The sequence below is a fragment of the Gymnoscopelus microlampas genome (genome assembly GCF_963454915.1).
Source record: "Gymnoscopelus microlampas genome assembly, chromosome: 20".
NCBI lineage: Eukaryota > Metazoa > Chordata > Actinopteri > Myctophiformes > Myctophidae > Gymnoscopelus > Gymnoscopelus microlampas.
In genome coordinates this window covers 22723537-22750552 of record NC_139957.1, presented here as the reverse complement: position 1 = coordinate 22750552, position 27016 = coordinate 22723537, and the positions used below count along the sequence as shown (strand labels likewise).

Here is a 27016-nt window from a genome sequence, read left to right as displayed (position 1 = left end):
CGTGCGTAATAATTCAAAATACACAAGGATCGACGCGTCAAAGGGGGGATAACACAAGAAAAAGGGGACGGAAAAACAGGAGAAACTTGCTAAGAGGAGGAAAAATGAGAGTCGTTTTGTTGGAGAGCTGCTTGGTGTTCCTCCTCATGCTGTCTGTTCTGTCCGCCGTACAGAGCTACTCCACACGTAAGTGTCCGACAGATCACAGATGTCCATCGATGCGCACAGACCAGGGTTGCCAAGTCCTCTTATTTATAAGCGACTTTTGGCTTCTTTTTCTGTAAGGTTGCTTAGTTGTAAATATTGCAAGTTGCGTTTTTTAGGGGGGGGGGGGGGGGCTAGTTTCCAAAGTGTAGTTGCTTATATTGGGGCTTGCTTGTTTGATGTTGTTTAAACCAGTGGTTCTTGAACATTTTCATGTCAAGGACCTACCCAAATAAATGTGTTTGTCTGTGGAACCCGCCCCCCCCCACCACCCATCTGAAAATATTTTGTGCCAGGGACCCCCCCCCCCCCCCCCACTACAAGATTTGTGTAGTTAAAATGTTACGAAAATATTCCACTTTTCTTTTCACATCTTACTGATATTTTTGAAAATATCAGATCTACAATCTCATAACGCGTTGCATCGTGACACGTTGTGAGCTTGTAGATCGGCTATTTTCAATTAGCAGATGTGTTTAAAGGTCTCATGTGACTTATAGTCGCTTGTTTTGGGCTTGTTTTCATAGACCTGGTTGCTTGATTCTCTCACAAAACCTGGCAACTGTGGCACAGACGTTGGCTTGGTCATGTTTGGCTGGAATGGACAGACAGGCTGCAGACAGTGTTCTACAAGCCGTCATGCGTACATTTGTGTCACTAGTTAAAAGCGTACATATGAAGAAAAAAAAAGGTCTGAGTGAAAGGCTTGAGAGATTTTTCCACACCTAATATGGAGGATGATTATTATTATTATTTTTTTAAATATGGATGATGATGACACCTTGGTAAAATAGAGCTATGACATCACAAATCAGAAAAAAATGTGAGAAAGAAGTGAAACTGCAAAATAACAATTAAATTCAGTTTTTTAAAGTTACGTCCCCCCCCCCATATTCTTGAACTCATGTTTAGGGGACACTCTAATTCCATATTGGCTGTTACATTGTGAATATGTAATAAATAAAATAAATAAATAATTTCTGAACGCTTAAAAAAACTATGACAAGTGCCACATTTCCATTTGACAGCCACAGGTCAGGCCACTGTTGGTGTGATTTTTGGCTATTATTCATGTTCCCCGGTGTTCCTGCAGAAGAAATGGGAGGTTTTTGGGAAACCCTCCCAGGAGGTTGAATTTCAACAAGTCGGGACATAATTCGTTTAACACATGGGGAGCATGGATGGGGCTTTACGGACCGCAACAAAACACTGACATCATTTGGTCGGTTCCTAGAGAATGTTAACCGGCAGCTTAATGCACAGTAACGTAAATAAATCTCAGTTGTGCTGCTGCAGTCCCACACGTCCGCTCCCCATAAGTGGCCAGATTATTTTTATTGGTGAGCTCACTATAAACGAACTACAAACGTCTGCCTCAGCATCTGTCCTTGTTAATTTGGCGTGGAAACTGATAAAATAAAGCCCGTTTTAAACGCTTAAAGACCAGCAGTCTTGACATGGTAGCCGTGGCTTTTATTATAAGCTGTAACTATAACCTATTGATATACTCCAAGTCTCCAACAGTGAACTGCGCTCATTCAGTTTACAATAAAAAAGCCTTTATGATGTGAAACCTTTCACTGTACATGTAGTGAAAATAATAGAATTAGAGTAGCCTACATCTAATCAGATTATATTGTTGAAGAAATATTTGAGCATGCACAACCTGTCAACGTGGAGACAGGCCTATTGAGGGTAGATATGGTACATTTGAATTACTACATCATGTCCCTTTAACATGAAAGCGAATGTGAAAATTGAATTTATACATTTGAAAACAGGCCTCCACTGTTGTCTCTTTGCTCCCTTTTCAGATGGCATTGCATGGCTCATTGTCGCTTAATGCTGCATGACTTCTCCTTTCAATTCTGTCCCCTACACAGCCCCATCAAAATGTTGAAAACGTTCCATATGTATCTCTTTTGTCCGTCAAATGTAGGAAGCGTAGTCTTCTTTTGAACTGTTCCACGGACGAGCGAAGGGTAAACAGAGCTTTAGAAATAGGGGGTATTACAGGCCTTTCACGCACCCTTGAATACTGACAGCATAACCACCATGGGTGTCAGAAACCAGCTCTCATTTTTCAATTCCTCACAGACTCCAGCAGTCAAAAGGGTTTAAAATCAACCATGAGCAAGTGTTTATCTCGTTGGAGCCCATTCAGCATTCAGCTAGTGTCTCATCAGGGAATTCATTTGTTGATGTCATTTGTTCTTTCCTCAACTGCTACTCTGGAATTTGATAATTGTATCCCTTTACTTTAGTTGTTACCCATATGGCAGTCAGTAGTTTATAAATATATTTTTTAAATATATTATATATAATATAACATGTCTAAATATTTACTTGGCTCCTTCAAACAATAACTAAAAGCAGAATTTATCAAATACATGCTAACATGATTCATTAATGAGGGAGCATGGTATATGGGATTGGTTACCTTGTGGTGCTCTATTCTTGACAGGGGGATTGTACGTTTATGTGCATTTCCTGTCACTGCCTGCCACATATTGTCTGGTAACGACATTATGAGATGTCCTCCGTTTGTAAAACGTGACGCTTAATGTGGCCAAATGACAAATGTGGGTGCATGAACTTAAACCTTTTAATTATTGAGCTAGACTTAATGAATAATGAACATTATCTGTTTTATTTTCTTCCTGAAATGGATAGTGTGTTTTGCAAATGAGCTCCTGAATTGTATGATTTGTGATAAATTGCACATAGTGAGTTTAAAATATGTAAAAAACAAAAAAACAAAAAGAAGGACCTAAGGGCACTCCACTGTCCAAGGGTTAAACTTATCACCTGCCCTCATCATCACAGCCCTGCTTCAAAATGCCGTAAGCCTCTGAAAACAAATCATATTTTACAAGCCATTTCCTCCTGCAAGCTTGTGGAGTAGAGACAATAAACAGCAGTAATTGCGCCTGTCTTTGTGGTCGTTAAAGTGAGGGGGTTTCACACCCTGGTCCAGAGGGACTGGGCCAACCACCACCACTCTCAGACTACTGAAAGGGATCAGTAAATTATTGTTATTCAGCTGGATCAGAGTGTGATTGGGTAATCATGATCCCTTCCCTTCTGCTAGCTGAGTATATGCTTAACACCCTGTGTGTATTTGTTTTTGTGTGTGTGTGTGTGTGTGTGTGTGTGTGTGTGTGTGTGTGTGTGTGTGTGTGTGTGTGTGTGTGTGTGTGTGTGTGTGTGTGTGTGTGTGTGTGTGTGTGTGTGTGTGTGTGTTTGTGTGTGTGTGTGCACACGTGTGCGGGAATTGCAATTATGTCAGTGTTGCGATGTAGCCTAAATATTGGTGTGGAGTTACAGAGAAATGAACTTCTTCAAAGATGTTCTTCTCAAAAGGACCACACAATCTGTCTTTCAGCAGAGGTAGTTACTCAAAGTATATGGCCCCGGGCTGAGATTTGTAGTGGTCTGACAAAGTGTTAGAAGCTCTCACACTTGCTCATTATAGTCTCTCATCTGTTCTCCATAGGAACTATCTTACATTTGTTCATAGAATTGTGTAGTAGAATCTCTTCTCTTCTCTTCTCTTCTCTTCTCTTCTCTTCTCTGTTCTCTTACCACTCAGCTGTGTACCCCGCCTCTTAACAAACACCCTCACCCCTCCTCCTTCCTCTTGCTCCCCAGAGGTGGCAGCCATCTTCCCAGAGGACCCTGCTCTGCACATCGGGTCCAGCCTGACCGCCACCTGCCGGGTCAACCCGGACCTGGGCGTCCATGCCAGCTCTCTGTTCTGGACATTGAACGGACGGCGTCTGCCCAGCACCTCCTACAGCGTGCTCAGCCCCACCGCCCTCAGCGTCACGCTGCCCAGGCTCCCTGCCTCCCGGCAGCGCTCTGGGGACAACCTCCTCTGCCACAACCCCGGAGGACACGTCCTGGCCGGCTCCTGCCTCTACGTCGGCAGTAAGTCACAGCAAGTTAGCCGGTGGTCACGTTGCTGTACGGTATTGTCACAATCCAAGGGAAAAGGGGGTTTTCGGTTGTTATTTTTTTTGTTCATGTCACGGTCAGGCTTTAGTTTTTTTTTTCTCTTCCTCTTCTTCCGTTCCCACTCCGTTCACCGTGTACTTGGCTACAGTGTATCCCTTTCACTGCAGAGACTCTTTGAGAAAAAGCTTATGTTCTCTGGGGGAATCATGTGGTGTGTGCTGGTCCGCCGTGAGGAAATGGTCAAATAAAAGAAAGCTGGGTGGATGGGGGGTTGTTGGGGGGGGGGGGGGAGAAGCACAGAAGAAGAAGTCGAGCCGAGAACGGGACAGGAGTGATGTCGGAGAGACGACGGCGAGGGGGACGGGAGACGAGGTGGGGTGGTGTTGTTGCAGGATAAGAGATTTTGAAGAGTCCTCGACACAGTTGTTGTGGTTGTATTTTAGATTGGCTGATGAGGCCTGCGTGACTCTGTGACGCTTTTACCACCTGTGTGGTCCATTACTCGCACTATCACTCATAGGGCATGGGTCTGACATGTGCTCATGCATGCAAGCAGGAACAAGCACGTTCGCGTGCACGCGCGCGCACACACACACACACACACACACACACACACACACACACACACATACATACATACATAAGCATGGACAGTATTAGCTCTCTTCCTTACTAGCAGTCACTCTCTGTCAAACGCACACAAACACACACACACACACACACACACACACACACACACACACACACACACACACACACATACACACACACAGTATGTCACAATGAGAACTGAAAAATAAATGTGCTGCTGGCCTGGGTGATGAGATGATAAATGACTTCTAAGGAGTCATAAAGATTTTGCAGTGAAGTAACACTTGTGTGCATGCCATATACAGCCACATACACACGCACACGCACACACACACACACACACACACACGTACGATCTCTCACTTCTCTGCCTCTCTCTCTCACACACGCACACGCAGTTGTGCGCACACACACACACACACGGACAGTTTTGTAGTCAGGATCCTAATCTCTGTGTGACGCTGGTGTTCAGCAGCCTGTGTTCTGACAGAAGAGGAATGTTGGCAGGGTTCCTGAATCTGACCCAAGTTTACAGCACACACACACACACACACACACACACACACACACACACACACACACACACACACACACACACACACACACACACACACACACACACACACACACACACACACACACACTTGAACACACTCGCAATCAGAACAAACATACCAATTTCTGAGGAACATCGCTCGTTAGTAAATTACACGAGGAGAGGGCTTTGATAATGGTGAACTTTCTTTTTGCCCTGACCTGAAAGTTTGAAGGAATGATAGAAGGAACAGGGTAATAGAGTACTTGCTAACCCCAAATGTTCTTCCCTTATCTCTTTATCTCTCTTTCTCTCTGTCTGTCTGTCTCTCTCTCTCTTCCATGAACTTTCTCCCCCCCTCTTCCCGTCTTTCGTACACTCTTATTTCTTCCACTTTTCTCTCACCATCTCTCTTATCTACCTTCTCCACTCTTTAAAAAAAAAACTCCCTCCACCTCCCCGTCACTCTCTCTACCCCTCCACTTCACTCTCTTTCCATTTCTCCTTCACCTCCCATCCCTCTCTTCTCTCCCCCTGCCTCACTCTTTCCATAACTACCCCCCCCCCCCCCCCACCACCCAGTGCCTCCAGAGAAGCCGGTCAATCTGACATGCTGGTCCAGGAACACCAAGGACCTGACATGCCGCTGGGCTCCTGGGGGACAGGGAGAGACCTTCATCAGAACCAAGTACAACCTCAAGTACAAATTCAGGTGTGTAGCAGGAACATACAAAGTCTGGAGTGTTCATTCAGCCCTGAGTGCTATTTTCAACCAAGAGATTTGATGTAGAGGGAAAAGGAGCGTACCTAGTATAGAGCCTTTGTCTCAATGTGATGTTACTGGTTAAATAAAGATTACAATTATAATAAAGAGCCCTGGGGTCCATGAACTATACTTTAGGCTATAAATGTTTTTTTACACTCTGTATTTGGCTGCATATGTTCCCCAGTCATGGCTGTTGGGCAGATAAGAATGCTCCTCTAACGCTTGGAGAAATGTCATGTGTGATGAAACAGATTAAATCTCCAAACTGAAATTGTTACAGAACTACAAAGATTTGGATACAATGTAAATATCAGGCAGCTGAAGATGCTGTATGACCTCACTTAATGCCTCATGTATACTTAGTTGAGCGCCGGTGTCACGCACTGAAAACTACAAGGCTGATTTATATACACCGCGTTGCATCGCGTCTTGCGACACACTTCCTTTCATAAACCAGGGTTTAAATCAGGTTGTAGACAGAGAGATTCTGTCTCAGGCAGACCAGGGACGAATCAAAATAACTGACTATAAAGCATTCTAGTTTCTAAACTCAACTCTAGTATATACAGTACACACACGCACGCACACACACACACACACACACACACACACACACACCCATAGAATACCCATATGATTGATTGATTATTTTATTTTCGTGTCCTGCACACAAAGTGCCCAACCCTCATGGGTTTATAAGACACCATTTTACGCTTACAGCATGTTTATATTCAAATAATACATTCCATTCCAGCTCTGAATTATACAGAGTGTACTGTCTTCTCTCCCAAACGAAACATATCTCAAGTCTTTCATAATCATCTAACTCAAGGAAATCACCATGAATAAAATATATCTTACTAAAACATGCCTCTCTTATATCATCATATTTAGGGCAGTAAAACAAAACAAAAATACCTCATTTTCAATTTCATCTAGTTCACAAAACAAACAGTATCTCTCTTCTGGAGTGGCATTAAACTTGCCAGTCTCCAGAGCTAATGCTTTTCCTATTTGTGCACAGAGACACAAATTATACTTCACGTAAGGTTCTACCCTGTACCTGTCCTTTATGAGACAATATGTTCATTATTATTTTATTTTTATTCTAAAAATATTCAATGTTTATATTATAATCCCACAAATTATGAACCCAAAAATTAGAGATGTAGTCGAGACCACCCCAGTTGACCCAACCTGTGCCGACTGAGTTGAGATCAAAACCACTGACAGTAGAGAAGTCCAAAGCAAGACAAAACAAATCTTCAATCTAGACCACACTGAAGAACAAACTTCAAGCATCAGTGGAACAAAAAAAAATAGTGGCTGCTCTCCAAAAGAATTGTCATCAGTGCGATCTTCATTTGACAATTAAATGAATAAATATCAAGTTATAACTGAGGTTGTTTCTTTCTTCTTTTTCTTTTAATAAAGTAAACACGAAGTAATCATAGCATTTTTAGTGCTATGTTTCTTGATATGTTTATTTATAATGAACTTTATTTCATTGTTTACTGTTTATTTAATGAACATTGAGCATCCTAGAATTGCTGTATATATTATTGTGTATACTTAATAATACGCAATGCAGAAAAGGCGATTGCAATGTATATTGATTATTATCACGGGCAGTGCTTAGCCACCAAACCCTACATCAGGTGTCTTCATTGTTTTTCAGGCTAAGGAACCCTTTAGTTGAGAGAAACGAAGCAAGGACCCCCACTACATATATTGTATAAAATTGTGCATATTGAACAATTTATTTATTTGAGAAAGCCTTCCATGAAAAAGAGTGTTTCAAAGCTAGCTCATTTTTAGGTGTATATCTCACCGATATCTGTTGACTGTTGCTGAGATATTTGAGATTAGCGTGGAAGTATGTGGGAAAGCATCTGTGTCATTTGAAGATTTCTTTGGCTATAAAAAAAAATAAAAGATCTACAAGCTCATAGCGAGGCACTTGGTGCTGCGCTATGAAGCTTGCAGATCTGCACAAGAAAAACTGCAAAAAATATTTTTTTGCAGTTTTTTTTTTTTTTTAAACTGATGTTGCTATAATATCAGTGGTTCTCAAACTTTTCATGTCAAGGACCCCCACCCGCAAAAAAAGAAAAAAGGGATGTACAACAACACAATCTGTTTAGCCAGCTCCTTTTAGAACTGAATCAATTTTTTTGGAATAATAATAATAGTCACCAATCAGTACAAACGGTTACAATACATACAATAACGCAGAAATCTCTCTTGACCTTTTAAATGAAATATTTTCAAAAGGCAGCCAACAAACCCGAGTAATATTGTCACGTGCAAGGCAGGAGTGTTGGACCAGATGCAGAACACAATAGGCAGGAGAAGAATAGGTCTAATGCACAAGGATTTATTAACAGAGCATGGACATAACAACAACTATAATCAAACAGGGCAACTCTGAACACAGGGAGGCTTAAATACACAAAGGCTAACTAGACACAGGTGAAACAACACTACAATCAACACATGAATGGCTGAGACTGAACAGGACACATGTGAACTACAAATGCAATTATATACAGGTGAGACAAGACAGGAAGCGGCAACAAAGCAAAACAGGAAACACTAGGACAACACTACAAAAATAACAGTTCAAGGAGAACAGGGAACAATTGGAACGATACATCAGAAATACACAATGAGACAGATCCTGACAAATATGTAATATGTAAAACATTTTACATAGTAATATGGTATAATATTGCTGTTTTTTGGCAGAGTAATACCTTACACTACTCGTTATTGGGTAAAATAATAATATTACAGTAATATATTAAAAGTAACTTGTCACTGCCCAACACTGATGACGAAGTAGGGCATTCATTTACGAAAAAACATTTAAAGTTGAAATATGGAAATAAGAGGTTTCTGCCCGACAGCAACGATATATTTTGTTAACCGGGGTCCATTAGGCCGGGGGTCTATACTTGGTCCCCTCCTTTTCCCCTCTGCACCAGATCTCTTAGCTGAAAATAGCCAATCTACAAGCTCACAATGCACTGCATCGTGAGCTTCTAGATCTGCTATTTTTGAGGAATGTTTGCCTATTATAACATGCCCAGAATAGGGACGATAGGGTTCATGTGCTAAAATGTCCGTAGCCATGTTATTATAATACAACATATCAATTTATTGATTGTGTTTTTGCTTTATAAACTCGTTTTGCAGTGATTAGCAGTAAGATTCCCCCTCAATGTTAACCAAACTGCGAATCAAAACCTAGCATAACCATGGGTTGTCGTGATAGAGCATAGAGTATTTCAATGCGTTCCAATGGGGGGCTCTAATTCAACCATGTTCTAATCCAGTGGTTTTCAACATTTTTCATGCCAAGGACCCCTAAATTGATATGCATTTGGCCGCGGACCCCCATCTGAAAATGTTTTGTGCCAGGGACCCCCAGAAGCAAAGATTTGAATTAAAAACATTCGCTTTAAAGAAAATATATATATACAAAGATATGCACATATTTTCAAGATTGTTCAAAAATATCAGATATACAAGCTCATAGTGCGGCACTCGGTGCCACGCTATGTGTATTGTATATCTGATATTTTTTAATAGCCAAAGCTAAGTGGTTAAAATGATTGTGACGCTATGTTAACTTATTTCCCTGGGGACCCCCTGGTACCCCCCAAGGACCACTGGTGGTGGTCCCCGGAGCACTTGTTGAAAACCACTGTTCTCTAATCAATGAATGCTGCGTTTGTCCCTCCAGGTGGTACGGTAAGGAGAGGGAGTGTGAGGACTACAGTCTGACCCAGCCATACACCTGCTACATCCCCCGCGACCTGGCTCTGTTCACACCCTACGAGATCTGGGTGGAGGCCTCCAACCAACTGGGCTCAGCCACCTCCGACATCATCACCCTGGATATCCTAGACGTGGGTGAGTGCACGTGTGTTTTTAAGCGTGTGTGTGTGTGTGTGTGTGTGTGTGTGTGTGTGTGTGTGTGTGTGTGTGTGTGTGTGTGTGTGTGTGTGTGTGTGTGTGTGTTTTTACACAAACCTGTGCATCTGTGTGTGTGTGCATGGGTACACTACACATGCATGTCTGTGTGTCTCTCTCTGTGTGTGTGTCTGTGTGTGTGTGTGTGTGTGTGTGTGTGTGTGTGTGTGTGTGTGTGTGTGTGTGTGTGTGTGTGTGTGTGTGTGTGTGTGTGTGTGTGTGTGTGTGAGAGAGAGTGTGCGGCTGCCTGTGTGCACCAAGAGTGTGAAAGAGATTCTGTATGGTGTGTGATCTTTGACCTTTTGACTGTTTTAAAGCTTAGCTCCCTCTGTCACTGGCCCCCCAGGCAGGGAGGTACAATGAATTTACATTCTCGTCTGAAGCCCACCTCATTTGCATTCATGGGAATAGCTACATTTTGTGAGAATACTAGCCAGCATGTAGTGTACATTGTAAAGCACATTTCACTAGTCAGATGACTAGTAAAAGCACTACACTGTAAATGCAAATTCATATACTATATATTTATACCTGTGGGCTAACTGGTTAATTAGAAAAACTGTTACCACCTTATGTTGATGCATATTGTTCTTAGAACAATTACAATTGGAAAGAAAGAAATATCTTGCCCCATTCACTCTACTGGAGAAAATACAATTTTGATAATAATAATAATGAATACAACATTTTAAGATTGCTGTTTGTTTGTTGCCGTGTGTTCAGTTTTGTAGATCCCAGCTGTCAGACTTTGAGAGAACATACATGCAAATGTGCATCTGTCATAGACCACAGTAGTACAAAATTGAATTGGCACTCCTATTTAAAGTTATCTGAGATCAGATAATGATTGGTTCAAAGACGACTTATTTTACTGGCATTGGGGGAGATGGAGAGCCCTTCCCTTTTTTCAAAATCATAAACACACCTGGACCGGCGTAGGTGTGTGACGAATGTCAGGAGACAGGATACACCCTTTCTTTGGATGAGCTCATGCTTGCTAGACACACGCACGCACGCACGCACGCACTCACGCACGCACGCACGCACGCACACACGCACACGCACACGCACACGCACACACACACACACACACACACACACACACACACACACACACACACACACACACACACACACACACACACACACACACACACACACTTCCTTTCATGCAGTTGTGGAATGTTCCACTAACCTAATCCTGTCTCCTAGCCTGCTGTAGATCCTTGAGACCAGAGGAGTTTGGGATTTTAGGCTTTAGGACTTGGAGCTGAAGTAATACTGTCTGATTAGCTTGGACGTCCACTCTTAAAACACTTGTGGGTCAGGGAGATCTACAGAGAGACACATAGCTGTAGGGGAAACATCACTAGCACGGAAGCAAAATATCCATCAGATGGTAATGCTCTCCCTTCTGCTGCGTATACAAGCTTGGCTTGCATGTATACGTTGTGGTCTTATAACACACACACACACACACACACACACACACACACACACACACACACACACACACACACACACACACACACACACACACACACACACACACACGTCTAAAGTAGTGAAAGTGGACTACTATGAGGAGCCCGTTCTTGTTAGGAAACGTCATAAAAATTAGAAATGTTTTCATTTGGTTTTCATTTTAAGTACCACTCAACACTTAGTTCCGAGATTATATGGTTGTTTTTATTTTTATAGTTTGATATAAAAAACAAGGATATAAACTGGTGATTACATTTTGAGATGTAATTATAAAATGAAAAACAAATTAGAACATTATGTGATTTACCTTGTTTGAATACAGTATGTCGGTAAGCCCCCTCTTATGAAATGAATAACAAATGAGAACAATGAGAGACATTTTTTACAAACCAAAATCCGAATTTGTTGTTTTATGTTCGTAACTTATATTAGACACACACACACACACACACACACACACACACACACACACACACACACACACACACACACACACACACACACACACACACACACACACACACACACACACACACACACACACACACACACACACACACAGGCACGCACGCACACGCACAGACACACACAGACAAACCTAGGATGCCCAGAGGGCAGGGCAGGGCATGCTGACAGTATAGAAACTGATCAGTAGAAAGAGAGTAGGCGGTTTCTAGTGTTTGTTCCCGCATTGCACTCAGGTTGCCGCGTAAAAGACAGGAGTCAGCCACACCTATGCAGAGGGGTGCGTGTGTGTTTGTATTCATCTATTTCTGTGTGTGTGTGTGTGTGTGTGTGTGTGTGTGTGTGTGTGTGTGTGTGTGTGTGTGTGTGTGTGTGTGTGTGTGTGTGTGTGTGTGTGTGTGTGTGTGTGTGTGTGTGTGTGTGTGTGTGTGTGCGTGCGCGCGTGCGTGCGTGCGTGCGCGTGTGTACAGTATATTGCCCGTGCTTGAGTGCATGCGTGTGTGTGTGTGCATCTATTTCTGTGTGTGAGTGACTCACATTTACAGTCACGTCCAAAACACCTTAAGGTATCGACATTCCAGAGTCATGGGGAATCCTCTGAGCCCAGAAGGCTATAGGGAACTCATGTCGATGCTTCACGCTGACATGATGCATGCAGTGCACCGCTCGCACAACGCATGTTAATGGGGATGATTTCAACAGATTTGTCGTCATGCTTAGTCGCTACACACTTTGTCTGTGCTCATCTGCCTGGGTCGTCTATTTCATTTTAGTGTTTCTCATGTTATCTTGTCTCTCTAATCCCATTGTCTAATCCCATTATATGGTTGTACTGCATGTGTCCCATATTACTTGCTAAGTATACTTCATGCCGTGACGGTGTCGCTCGCCGAAGGTAACTTATTACTGATCTCATCAGTTATTTTCAGCAAGCGTTCTTCAATAATTTATTGTTGTTGTTCCATCTGCTGTTGTTCTTGTTCCATCTTTTGTTTCAGCTTTTGTCGGAATCGTTTCATCTGTCTTCCGATGAAGTATAAATCAAGCCTAACTTTCTGTCTAGTCTGCTAATGATTATGTCTTTCTGTATATTAATAGCCTGCTTTATGTGTGCCTTATTGTGGTAAACACTTGGCTGACTCTCTTGTCTCGTTTTGTACACTTTGCTTTTATTGACTTTTAATTGTTCACATGCTTTGATGCTGTCTGTTTTTAATGGCTTTGTTCACATCTGGCCCCCTACGGCTGAAAATTAGTTGTTTGGCTAGCACTGGCACATTTACAGCGATGTTGATTAATGTGTACTGTCCCTGTAAAAATACAATCAAAGTAAATAACAGTGTGTGTTTTAAATTGAATGTTTACATTTTGTACGTGTTGAGATAATTTATTCTTATCATTAAGTTTAATTTCATGCATTTCTTTTATATATTTGAGTGTCATCTATAACACATGTCCCATTCCTAGTCATCCATTTTGCTGTCACCCATTTAACCACTTACTGTAAAACACTGTATACTTCATTGGCCGGGGTCCCCCAGGTGTCTGTACTTGGCCCCCTCCTTTTTTCCTCTACACAAAATGTCTATATTTGAGACGATCTACACGTTGACCCATTATGAGCTTGTAGATTGGCTATTTTCGGCAAATGTTATTTTCGTTGAATATCCACCTATTATTTCATGCTCAGAATAGGTACGCTATTTTATTATTTTAAAGAAGTTTTTATTGGGGACAGTTAGATAACATATGGTAAACGTCATTGCATATAGTGTGTGTGTGTGTGTGTGTGTGTGTGTGTGTGTGTGTGTGTGTGTGTGTGTGTGTGTGTGTGTGTGTGTGTGTGTGTGTGTGTGTGTGTGTGTGTGTGTGTGTGTGTGTGTGTGTGTGTGTGTGTGTGTGTGTGTGTGTGGGGGGGTTTATCTTTGGCAGCCTAGGACATGTACATAGGTTGGTTGTAAGAGGCTTCCAACAACTTGGGATGCCAAAAAAAGTAGCTAAACAACTTGCAAAATTCTGTGGAATCTCTTCTACTATCGGGCGAAGACGCTGTTATTTGTACCCCTAAAGGGTGTGGGGGTATTTGTCCATGATTTACTGACTGTACGTTTTTTACAGCACCTTGTAATATTTGTGTCCTTGTATTGTATCTCTTATGTGGACATAAATAAATGATTAAATGTGCATGTGCGTGTGCGTGTGCGTGTGCGTGTGCGTGTGCGTGTGCGTGTGCGTGTGCGTGTGCGTGTGCGTGTGTGTGTGTGTGTGTGTGTGTGTGTGTGTGTGTGTGCATGTGCGTGTGTGTACGCGCACGCTTCTGTGTCTGCAAGGAGGGTTTCCTAGTGGCATACACATTGCCCACTACACCTGAAACACACAAGAGCATTCTATTCTGCAGAGGTATGGTCGTTGAGCCAGATTGAGTGAGAGGGTGGTCTTGGAGATTTCCAGGATAATAATATTCTTCGTCTAGCCAAGAGTGTTACAAAAGCAATAATCTCTACATTTGATGGTGTGCCAAATATAGCTAGCAATAAACATGGTTGTAGTGCAATTTCTAGAGCATCAAACGGTCAATACATACTGTATGTGTGAGGGTGTGAGGTGTGTGAATTCAATTTAATGAATTTAATTTAATTTATATGTAGAGTGTCTTGAGTAATTATTATTATGTTTTGCTTTTTTTCTTAAATTTCTTTTTAAGCAAATAACTTCCTCTAGGGGTGAACAGATATTATACTGGAGTGATATCAAGATATGAAATCTGACTCACCTCCTCCTCATCCAAACAGGATTGTAGGATGTATTTTTATTGTAAAGCAGAGATTGTATTGAGGAGATATTCATGTTTATTTTAAATGTGTATCCCCTCGTCTTCTTCTTCGTCTTCATCCAGTGACCACGGATCCTCCGACAGGTGTGACTGTGAATCGTGTGGGTGAGCTGGAGGACCAGCTGAGTGTTCGCTGGGAGCCCTCATCCGCTCTCAAAGACTTCCTGTTTCAGGCAAAGTACCAGATCCGCTACAGACTGGAAGACAGCCAGGACTGGAAGGTACAGAACACACGCACACGCACACGCACACGCACACGCATACGCATACGCACACACACATTCTCTATTTCTTTCTCTTATCCACCCACCCACATGCGCGCGACCGCGTGTGTGCGTGCACACTTTTCTGTCTCTCACCCCCCAACACACACACAATAGACCCACAGATACACAGAAATGAACCGAACAAGGCGGACAGACATAGACACCCATAGAGTGTACACACACACACACACACACACACACACACACACACAGACAGATGCTTTGCCGCTGCACTGTCCCAGCTGGTTCTCATCCTCTGCCTCTAATCACCTATAATCTATTCTGATTGAGACCTGCGCTGCCAGATGAGTTAATTCTTTGGTCCATCGGTGAACTTTCATCCATCAATCAATCACACGCCTTGAAGTCCGACTACCACAGAGTGAAACAGACAGGCCAGGCCCTCTGTGTGTGCACGCTACCGTCTCCATCGCCTGCCTTGCTCTTTAGCGTCTGATGGAGCGACTATGTGTCTTATATGTAAAAAATACACGATGTGAACCTCCGCAATCCAGATGGCTCTTCCTGGAATTCTTTTTTGAGTCCTCTGGGTATGAGAGAAGAATCTTCGGTAATTAAGAGGGAATTGTGCAGATGTAGAATAAAACCTGAGCTATATTTACTTGCGTGCCGGTGTCGCGCGCCGAAAATAGCTTATCTACAAGCTCGCAACGGGTCGCGCTGTGATGCGATGTGAGCTTGTAAATCTGCTAGTTTTGATGCGCGACACTGGCGCACAACTAAGTATAACTCTGGCCTCACCAAGTCTTTCCTCGGAAATGGGGACAGAGAACAAAGAGGAGTGGAGAGAGAGAGAGTGAGCGAGGAGACAATTTGAAGTTGAAACTTTTAAAATGAATCCAAGAGGCTTTAAGGACTTCATAGTGAAAACAAACTCCATTTCCCTGCGAACAAGCCCTAATCATGAGGTCACGCTCAGGAATGAAGGGATCCATCTCAACTGTTAATGTCTTCAATATGGCTATAAATGGGCTCAGCGGTGACTTCTAGATTTGGCTTCCCTATGTCAAATCATTAAGACCTGATGCCTGTAATTTCTGCACTCTGTTTTCTGTTGTAGTCACTCAAGGCAAGTGTTTATGGACAGAACGCCAGGGTGAAAGTGGTTATGGGCGAATTGTGAGCTTATTAGTTTTGGAGTGTGTGAGTGTGTGCGTGTGTGCGTGCATGCTTGTGTGCGTGCATGCTTGTGTGCGTGTGATCATTTTGTCTGTGTCTCTGCATTGTCTCTGTTTGAGTAGGACTTTTACTTTGTGTGTGTGTGTGTGTGTGTGTGTGTGTGTGCGTGCGTGCGTGCGTGCGTGCGTGCGTGCGTGCGTGCGTGCGTGCGTGCGTGCGTGCGTGCGTGCGTGCGTGCGTGCGTGTGTGTGTATCCTCAACTGTGTCTGCCTAAGTGTCTGTATCTATTTGTCTGTAACTTTGTTTGTGCCTGGAAGTATATTTTGCTGATAGTTTATGAGCGTGTGCGTGCATGCGGCGTGTGCGTGCCTTCCGCCTGTACATCCGAATATATAGTACATCTGTGTGCCTGCCAGTGCACTTGCGCCCATGTGTAAGTTATGTGTCTCCTCAGATTCTGATCAGTAATAAGTAATCGGGAGCAGATTTTTCCCAGAGGACATGCTGCTATGTCAAATGTTTCTCTAAACATGTTGATTAGGAGCCAATAAACGATGTGGCGTGCATACTGGCGTGCATGTTGTTTATGTCTGTGCATGGTTTGCGGTTGTGTTTCCAGCATCTTGCTTCCGGCTTCTTCCTCAGTTTTCGCCCATTTGTATTCAAGATTGCGGTCAGACCTACAGCATTCAACCGCTCTCTCTTTGTCTCTCTGTGTCTTGTCTTTCTATATGTGTGTGTGTGTGTGTGTGTGTGTGTGTGTGTGTGTGTGTGTGTGTGTGTGTGTGTGTGTGTGTGCGTGTGCGTGTGCGTGTGCGTGTTTGTGTTCTTTCCCAGGTGATAGATGATGTGGGGAATCAGACATCTTGTCGATTGGCTGGTCTGAGGCCGGGAACGGTGTATTTTGTCCAGGTATGTTTTGTGCACGCACGCACGCACGCACGCACGCACGCACGCACGCACACACACACACACACACACACACACACACACAGACACACACACACACACACACACACACACACACACACACACACACACACACACACACACACACACACACACACACACACACACACACACACACACACACACACACACACTTGTGTTTGCATGCATGGGTCTTGCCTGTGTGTCTGTTTGCATGGGTGTGTGCACACATAAGTATATACATGTCCTGGTGTGTACATTAGTGGTCGTACAGAGTTTGTCTGTGTGATGTTTCAGTGGGAAACATGATAATGATGTTTTATTCTCTTCAGGTTCGCTGCAACCCCGTCGGGATCTTTGGCTCCCGCAAAGCAGGCATCTGGAGCGAATGGAGTCACTCCACTGCTGCATCCACACCCCACAGTGGTGAGCACATGGACCCACACCACACACACAAGCATCTCTCCCCTTTCATCTGTCTTGTTGTCTAGTCTCATGCTACCCTTTATTCTTTTGTTCCCATCTTGAATTCTCCCCTCTCTGTCTGTCTGTCTGTCTGTCTCTCTCTCTTTCTATATCCCCCTTTTCTCTCTTTTTCTTCCAAATCCTCCCTTTATGTCTGCTCTCCCCTCTCTGTTGGCATATAGCATTGAATCCATCACCTATACCTATAACTGTGTTGCAATCCTTTTCTCTTGTCTCCCCTTTGTTTCCCTGCTGTAACTCAACTCTGCAAAGCGGCTGGTTTATCTCCTTCTCTCTCTGATGTCTCTCTCTTATTTTATCCCCTTTTACTCTAACCCCTCATCAAGTCACTCCTCTAACGCTACACTCTCCTTCCTGTTAGCGTGTTTCATTAAAGAGCATCACAGTTTAGAATACATCGCCTATAACTTTGTACCCTCTCTTTTCTCTCCCCTTTCTCTTATCCCCTCGATCTCGACTCTGCAGAGCGACTGATGTCAGGCTCCTGTGACTCCAAGTCCAGCGGGGACTCAAATTCCACCTTGCGCAGGGAGCTGAAGCAGTTCTTTGGCTGGGTACGGAAGCATGCCTACGGCTGCAGCGGGATGTCCATGAAGCTGTACGACCAGTGGAGGATGCTAATGCAGAAATCCCACAAAGCACGCAACCAGGTAGGTAAGCATCGCTACACAATGGAGAGAAGAGGCAGCGCAAATTCACACATAAGTGCAATCTCACATGCATGTACTTGCATGTACTCTGTAAAATCCTACGTGTCAATTTAGCTTTGAGAGTGTCAATATCGACGTGCAACTGGCACTCAGGATTTTGCATTGTGCATGCCCGCACACGCACACACACACACACACACACACACACACACACACACACACACACACACACACACACACACACACACACACACACACACACACACACACACACACACACACACACACACACACACACACACACACACACACACACACACACATTCCCCGCACAGATATCATCGCTCAAAAGGGAACTAACACAGAAACCACTCACTACGGAAACAAAAACTCCAACAAAAGCAAAAATGTTTGAGAAAAGCTGTGTCGTTTGGCACTACCTACTAGAAAGCTATGGCAGTTTAAGAGCACAGTCACAGTTGTGTTCGGTTGCTTCCATTCTATGCGAGCGAAGGAGTTTCCGGTTGCGAAGCATTGTTACATCGTTGTGTGGAGTTCACCTGGATGCCTCGGCATGGGTTGGCCACTCCCCTGTCATTGCACATGTGTGACCATAAAAAAAAACTGAAATATAAAGAAGTCAGGAAGTAAAGAAACTATCGACCATTTGTGTGTTCAAACATGGTCGTTATAACTTCCTACCTACGGATGTCGGCGAGTTAGATTACTCACTCCTCTTATGGTCACTACCAGGCATCACGTGAAGGATGAGTTGAGATTTGAGAAGTATCTGGCTGATCAGACCCACAAAGGTTCATTTCAGTCTCGTTAACTCGACCCCACTCACTGAATGGAGAGAAAAGCAACCAATCAGCTTCAATCAAGAATCAAGAACGTTTATTGGTCAATCACTTACACAACTAGCAAACTATTGGTGCAGCATGTTCAGCAGCATGATGTACAAAAATATATTACTTTAATTACTTGGCTTCAAAGAAAAATAAGAACTCTGGCAGTAAGTAACATTAACAGCAGTGGGGAATATGTGGGGTGGGGGAGTATACAGCTATATATTCATATACTGTCAAAGGAATATATATATCTATATTCGTTCCATATATGCTCTACCATACATGTGTTCGGGTGTTTGTTTAAGTCTTCTGTTCGTGTAGTAAAGCAGTGCAGAGACAGTTATGTTCCCTGTGTGGTAAAAAGAACGAGTGTTTGAGTTGCAAACACCACTCCCTGGATAGAAAAATAAAACACAAATAAAACAGAGCTGTTCTGCAATGCATCAAGTGGTTTCCTGTTCAACCGTGGCAAAATATTTCTCATTGTTGTCAAGAGATTACAATCTCACAAATAATCCACGCTCATATTTAAACATCGCCCTCAACTCGTCCATTTTGATCTTAATCGATTGGACATTCAGGAGTCAGATCTCAATGTGGAAATGAGGCGTTAAACCGATGTCTGTTGTCAGATCTTCCTTGGTGACTCCTCTCTCTTCTTTGTAGACAAAGAGATGCCATTGTTGTTTGACCACGGATCTCCCCACCGATCACAATAATAGAACATCAAGCCCGGTGTGTCCAACATAATCTTATATCCAAAGTGTAACATGGGCATATGTATAATATATTCATTTCCGAAGCTAAATGCTTAAAAGAAAACAGTATAAGCAAGCCCTCTCATTCAGACAGCAAGACAGAGGAACATTCAGCTCATAACAGACAGACAGACACACACACACACACACACACACACACACACACACACACACACACACACACACACACACACACACACACACACACACAGGTATGCACACGACAGGACACATTCAAATATAAATTATATACGCACACATACACTAAATAAATCTCTTTTAAAAATGTTTGCGTGGCAATGATGTCTAATATGCTTTGTCTTTCATTTAGGTACTCCAAGGGGATAAGTCATAGCACACACTACTTTATACAAGAAGTATCCGAGTCAAGACATGAGATGTGAGTGTAATTTGTGTGTTTGCCTGTGCGTGCGTGCGTGCGTGCGTGCGTGCGTGCGTGCGTGCGTGCGTGCGTGCGTGCGTGCGTGTGTGTGTGAGAGAGAGAGCTTATTTTTGTTGGTGTGATTTACAAAGACTCTGGAAGGTCTTGAGTGTGGACTCTTCACGGACATTTGAGGACATGCAAAGACAAACTAAGGGATTTTTTAAAATATTTTTGCTGTATGCGCCAATATGCACCTGTTTTAGACAATATGAGCACTATTTAACCTGACGTGGTGCAATTGGTGCGGCTTGGGAATGTGTCCTGGACATCAAAGAATCATTGCACGGGAAAAGTACGAGAACACATGGACCGCTCTGCTTTCTTAGGAGCTGTTTTATCCAATGTTTTTCTTTAGTCTCCACCTGGTCCTCGTTGGAATGGAATAACCAATACCACAGATGCATTATTACATCAAGGCGTGCCTGTTGTCAGCGCGCATGACTCGGACATGTGTAAAGACCATGAAAGCGGCTTTTCAAGGCGAATAGGGTTAGACGCACAAGGTGCATTCTATAGACGTGTTGGAGAGGTGTTCTAAAAGTGTTCTGGATGTTCTCCATGACTGTGTTCCTGACTCTGGAACCCCCGCCCACTCCACTGACTCCACTTTGAAGACCTTGTGGTGACTGGTGACTCAAAACTAAGGGAATGGATCCAAAGCGCCATCTAGTGGTTATTTTGTTGACTATTGAGGTGATGCTGCACAACATCAACACCAATTTAAAGCTTTACAGTTCACTGTATTCTTGATCCGCCCCAAAAAACATCTTAGATGTATTTGTAATCACAAACTTGATATACATGTTGAACACACAGCTGAGTGGTTGCTTAGCACCCCAGGATTTATTTGCTTTTGAGTAACGGTATGCGACTGATGAAATGATGTTGTTGTTTGTGTAAGGAGACATTTCACTGCCTTTATTTTTGTACTGAACTGTACTGGCATATTTAAAAACAAAAATGTGTAAAGTTATGTTTTATTTCTAAGTTATGTTTAGTAGGTACATTTTTAAATGACTGAAATGCTATTGACTGATGTTCTTTATAAAATGATCATTCTAAAAGATTGGAAATGTATTGACCACTGTGTACCATGCACACTGAAGCACACTGGACATGGGGGACATTTTGAGTATTTCTGCATTCTTTATGAGGAATAGGGCTTCTCATACTGTATGTCATCATGTCTCTTATCTCTGAGACTGTACCTCTCCGCTCTGTGAAATTCAGAGATATGAGCATCAAAGTTTTAACTTGTGTATGATTTGGTGAAAGAACATTTTCTCATTTCTAAATGGACCCCAAAAGCATTGTTTCAAAAGTTAAACATCCAACAGTAAACTGTATTAGTATGATGTGGGTAAGGTGAACTGACAAAAGGAGACTCGCTCACTGCATGAGGTATAGGAACAACTCCTTAGACGAGACTTAAAGAAAAATATTTTTCTTTATTTTGTGATGCCCATAGTGTGCTCAGGTGCTCAGTGAATTAAAAAGCAAAACGTTTTTAGTCCTCCCAGGACCTTCGTCAGTGCTATAATGGTTGGTCACAGACAAATACACTGCTTTTATAAGGTGCTTGATCACCTCAGCTCAGGTGCTGAGGATCACTACTCAAGGTCATCACCATGGCTACCATAGGGCGTGGACAGATCGATTGCAGACAGGAAAAAAACAGGATTACACATGCGCAACAGTTCTCCTGTTCTTGTGTGATGTGGGTAAACCATAGTTTTTTTAAACAATAAACATGACACGCCAAAATGACATGACTTAACAATGGGCATGTCACATCCATGTCGCATCCACCCTTCAATTTCACTGTTAAAAAACGAATAGATGTCAATGACGGCAAACCTGTTGAGGATGACTTTAATTCCAACAATAGAAGACTTGACATTCCTGTGTGGAGCATGTGGGTCTATGTAGTTTCCCTGAAGGAGAAGGAACATGGGTAAAAATACCTTAACCCCCAGTCCTCCATTATCGGCAATACGACTACAATTAGGTCAAGGATTCAATTGAAACAACAACATGCATGAAATGGATATACAGTTGACAATGCTGTCATCAGAGATATATAGAGAAATATTAGAATTGGCTTCATATGACCCATCAGATTTTTGTCTTCATCATCTCAAACTCATTGTAACCCCCTTATTCGGAGGTTAGTTCTCTGACGTTTCCTCACCTCATGTCTCACAGCAGTGACTTACATCCTCAAACATGTCCTCTGCTGCCCACTGCTTTCTCTCACTGGGGATGAAGGTAACCAAATCTGGTGAATGTGTTTACAGTCAGTGCCTGGTTGTGTATGTGTCTGTCTCCCGTTGATGACACAGCCGAGTCCAGTTACTAAGGCGGTCACCATTCAGAGTCACTGTTGGTTAATATTTAACCAGCCAGGGTTATTTTTTCTTGGTCAGGGCTCCTCACACAAGGCTTTAGTTACCTCTCTCTTAAGGGATATAATTAGGAGAATGTGTAAGACAATCAGAGTCTCGTTCCCTGGAAACCAAACATCACCTCGCTGAAAGGTCATCCTCTCACAGGACAAGATATTTAGGCCTACAATGTTTCAGGCAGGATTACATTTACAGTAGTCTGAGATTACTTCTAGACGTCTACTATATGGGATGTGATACTAAAACTGCTATTATAGCAAAAGTTTACATAAACAAAAATTCATGGGAGGTTTTATTATTTTATTATCGAATTCATAGAGAAATCTCTCATGATCGTATTATCATGACAACAAAGCTTGGCTTGTCAAGAATCAAAACAGCATCACTTAAAGAGTGCAAGTTCTTTCATTGTTAATAATACTGTGTGTGTGTGTGTGTGTGTGTGTGTGTGTGTGTGTGTGTGTGTGTGTGTGTGTAGGCTATTGAATGACTAGTAGTTCTAGTTACAACATACCCACTGTAGTAACCCAAACCCAAAGCATTGGATGACAAATGAGCTACATTACATGTAACACTTACACGATTAATGTTGCAGTGATCATTTGAGTACATGAAGCAAGTGTGTTTTACATGCTGGACTCCCTGTTTCCCTCAACAAAGCACCTCTTTTGGGTATTTTAACATTTTATCTTAATTCACTTTTGTGAGGAGTAATTTGTGTTTCCTCTCAGATGTTGATACCCACCACCACCAGCAGCTCTTCTTTCTAAGTCCTTGTGAGTCTCCAGAGGCCCCACTTATTTTCTTCAATCTCAATCTGTACCCTGTGATCAGTGGTGTGAAAACCTTTTGTCCTGTGGGGACCTTCAGAAGAGGAGGTGACGAGCGGACTCGGGCGTCACTGGGGCTTCGGAACAGATAAGGTTTCCTTACCTTGTGATCATGCATAATTCAGCCCAGGAGACTGTGAGTTTTTCCTTTTTTTTCTCTTTTACTCTGGCGAGAGCTACATGGGAGGAGGATGTACCCGAAGTGACAGGAGCTTGGGAGGAAGAGAGAAAGAAGAAAGAAAGAGGCTGACAGGTTATGGAAGGGGTGGTCAAGAGACGTCCCATAATCTCTGGTAGAGAGAGAGGTTAGTTAAAGTAGCGTGTGTGTGTGTGTGTGTGTGTGTGTGTGTGCGTGCGTGCGTGCGTGCGTGCATGTGCGTACAGTATGTGTTTGGATACGTCCACGTGCCTATGATTGCGTTATGGCTTGGCTCTAAACCACCATGCAGTAGTGTTTCACAACCTGTTTGAAAGTTCCACATTGTTTAGAATCCAGTTCCAATCAAATAGGATTAGAAGGTTATTATGCATAACCATAGAAAACACATAAGGAAACACAACCATGTGGATGTCATTACAGGATAAACAGTAGGGCCAAGGGATGATGTGATGTGTGCACATTATTTCCTGGAAATTAATGTATTCCAATCACCAACGTCCAGGACTAGCACGCCCAATGATAATTGGGATTGCTGTCCTTGACATTGTTGATTTTGTTGTTTGTGTGTTGTTTTTTGTTTTGTTTTGTTTTTGGGTAGGATTGTGCAATTGAGTCGTTGCAATTATTATATGGAGTATTTTTTTCCATCTATCAATGACTGTGTTCCCTCATCCTCATTTTGGTTGTTGGTCCTCCTGATTGTTAGGTCCGGGCCCTGGTCGCTATGGCCTACCGCCAACTGTAGGCTACATCAACCATGATGTCACCAAACCCAGTAGCCCTGCCTACACCTTCCACAGTCGCATGAGCAGTGCCAGTGAGTTAAATCTATTATTTTAAACCCACTGAATATATTTACATAGTAAAATCATCAGTGTTACAACCAAGTGTACAACCAAATAGACCCGTAACTATCTAACACAGTTAAATGAACACTTACTCTGTGTTCTACAGTGGTCTCTGTGGACTCCAGCCCAGGACCTCGGTACCATGTTGGTGGCAATGTGACCCGGTTTGGCCGTGTGCAAACCCCGTCCTACTCCATACAAGGCAGAGGGAAGCGGGCAGGTGAGAGCCATGTGTGGACTCCGAAAGACTGCAGTCAATTACTATGTTCTCTAGGGCCCAACCGATGCCAGATTTTGGAGAGCCGTAGACCAGTGGTTCCCAAACGGTGTGCTGAGGCACACTGGTGTGCGTGAGCCAATTCCAGGGACAACAACATATTATATTATTGCTGCAATACAGCTATACAAACAGTTATCCACGCTCCACACGCTCCACACGTCGCAGACTCTACTCCCTTCTGGCTCCCAAACTATGGAATGAACTCCCCATTGCAATAAGAACTGCAGACTCACTCCCAACCTTCTGCCGTAATCTGAAGACTCACCTCTTCAGACTCCACCTCAGCCCGTAGCACTTGCCCTAGCCTTGACGACCTTGCAGGACTATGCAAAGGCTAAAATGTAACTTAGATAGCATGTTATGTAGACAGATGCCAGGTCATTGTTGACCTGGCATCCTATAGTGTGTATAGTTTCAATGTAGGCTGATGATAGATTCTTGGTTTATGTATTAGTTATTGTTAGATTATTGGTTTACTTTATTATTAGATTACTATTTGTATGCATTTGATGTATTATTGATGTATGATGTATTATCTTGTGTCCTTGCTTACTGTAAATCGCTCTGGATTAAGAGCGTCTGCTAAATGCCTAAACTGTAAACTGTTATGAATATTTTTTTATTTAGTATATATTGGTACTTTGTGTGCACTTATTTCCCAATACAGAGGCAAATTATAAATATATCCCAAAAATATATATTTTTTACTTTTTATTTGGCATTAGTAAATAAAAATAAACGTTTAGGAGTGTGACATGATTGATAACAGAGGCTATTTTGCATGGATATGAATACAGGTGTACCTTGAGATTTTGCCTTGCCCATTGTGTGCCTTGGGCCAAAAACGCTTGGAAAACATTGTCCTAGACCACCGGTTACCAATGTTTTGACCAATTTCTTTGAATGTTTTATTTTATTTAACCACTTAAACCCTATTCAATATGTTCAAAAATAGCCAATCTACTGTACATGCTCACAACCTGTTGCATCGCAATTTGTGTTAGCTTGCAGATCTGCTATTAAGCATTTTTATTTATTTATGTTAGCCGATAATGACTTGCCCAAAATAGGTACACTAAGTCGAAACTAGTAAAAAATCAGGCCACATTGGCTGCATAATTGCAGATACCGATGTACCGAAAAAAAATCAAGCGAATCAAATTGTTATGTCGGTGTGGCCCTATTGATCTCTCACCCCCAGTGAAAGAGGAGGAGAGGAGAGGAGAGGAGAGGAGCAATAAAGATGACAAAGAAAACAATAAACAAAAAACCTCCACATTCTCCAGCTAATAATGATATGCATGTGTGTGTTGTTCTTTGTGAAGCGGATCAGTTTCAGACTCCGGGGCCGGGAGCTTACAGTCCAGAGAAGGCCCCGCCTCTCAACGCTCACCACAGACCACCCTCCTACACCATGAGCACCCGCACCCGATACCGTGCTGTGGATGCTGTACCTGCACCCAACAGGTAGGGTGTGTGCGTGTGTGCGTGCGCGCGCGCGCGTGCGTGTGAGAGCAGAGAGAGCAGAGAGTAGGCAGAGCAGATACAGTACATAGATTAAGAAGACAGACCTGTAATATAGTCAGTGATCAGAGGATAATAGGTTTAAATCTCTTCGGCTACAACCACAGTGTAGAAACACAAAGAAAGATCACATGCACATCTGTACTGTTATGACTAAAATATGCTTTGTTGATCAAAACATGACTGGAGAAGTCCCCCAAGTCGTGGAAAAACAAAGCTCTTAAAAAATCACCCGAGACAATTTTAAATCTACTTTCCCCTCCCACCCATCACCCCCTATCAGGTACAGCCTCCCCAGTGTGCTTGGCCCGAAGGTTCCCCATAAGTCGTCCAGCGCCTGCTACAGCATGTTGGCCCGAAGGAGTTTCGGGGCGCCGTCTGAGGACCTGGCGGGGACCCCTGGACCGGGCCACTACAACAGCACCGAACCGGATGTCTTCCTCCATCGCCAGCCTTCCTTCTCCATGCAGGGCCGAACCAAGAGGCCCAGTTACGCCTCACGCATCCCTGGACCTGGAACCCACAGCCCGGAGAAAGTCCACTTGCACCTCCCCAAGGCCCCGTCCTTCACCCTGGGCATACGCCACACTGAGTTTGTCACCCCACTGGTGGTGGATGTCATCGACTGA

The 27016-nt window shown here is 43.1% G+C and overlaps 2 protein-coding genes across 3 annotated transcripts; both read left to right on the top strand.

The window, feature by feature from the left end:
• Nucleotides 1-59: 59 nt before the first annotated feature.
• crlf1a (cytokine receptor-like factor 1a) lies at nt 60-21407 on the top strand. 2 transcript variants are annotated; one of them, XM_084044212.1, is made up of 9 exons: nt 60-186; nt 3856-4134; nt 5870-5999; nt 9802-9971; nt 14878-15035; nt 17058-17132; nt 17483-17576; nt 18102-18286; nt 20227-21407. In XM_084044212.1, exons 1-9 carry the CDS (start codon nt 105-107, stop codon nt 20248-20250), a joined length of 1197 nt encoding a protein of 398 aa, XP_083900338.1. In that variant the 5' UTR covers nt 60-104; the 3' UTR covers nt 20251-21407. The 2 variants fall into 2 exon arrangements, with proteins under 2 accessions (XP_083900338.1, XP_083900339.1); XM_084044213.1 differs by having other exon boundaries at nt 18102-18290.
• Nucleotides 21408-23811: 2404 nt separating this feature from the next.
• odf3l2a (outer dense fiber of sperm tails 3-like 2a) lies at nt 23812-27016 on the top strand (the record flags this gene model as incomplete). The annotated part of the gene is made up of 5 exons (XM_084044159.1): nt 23812-23880; nt 24442-24552; nt 24690-24803; nt 26189-26330; nt 26671-27016. The coding sequence occupies exons 1-5, from the start codon at nt 23832-23834 to the stop codon at nt 27014-27016; spliced, it is 762 nt and encodes a 253-aa protein (XP_083900285.1). The 5' UTR covers nt 23812-23831.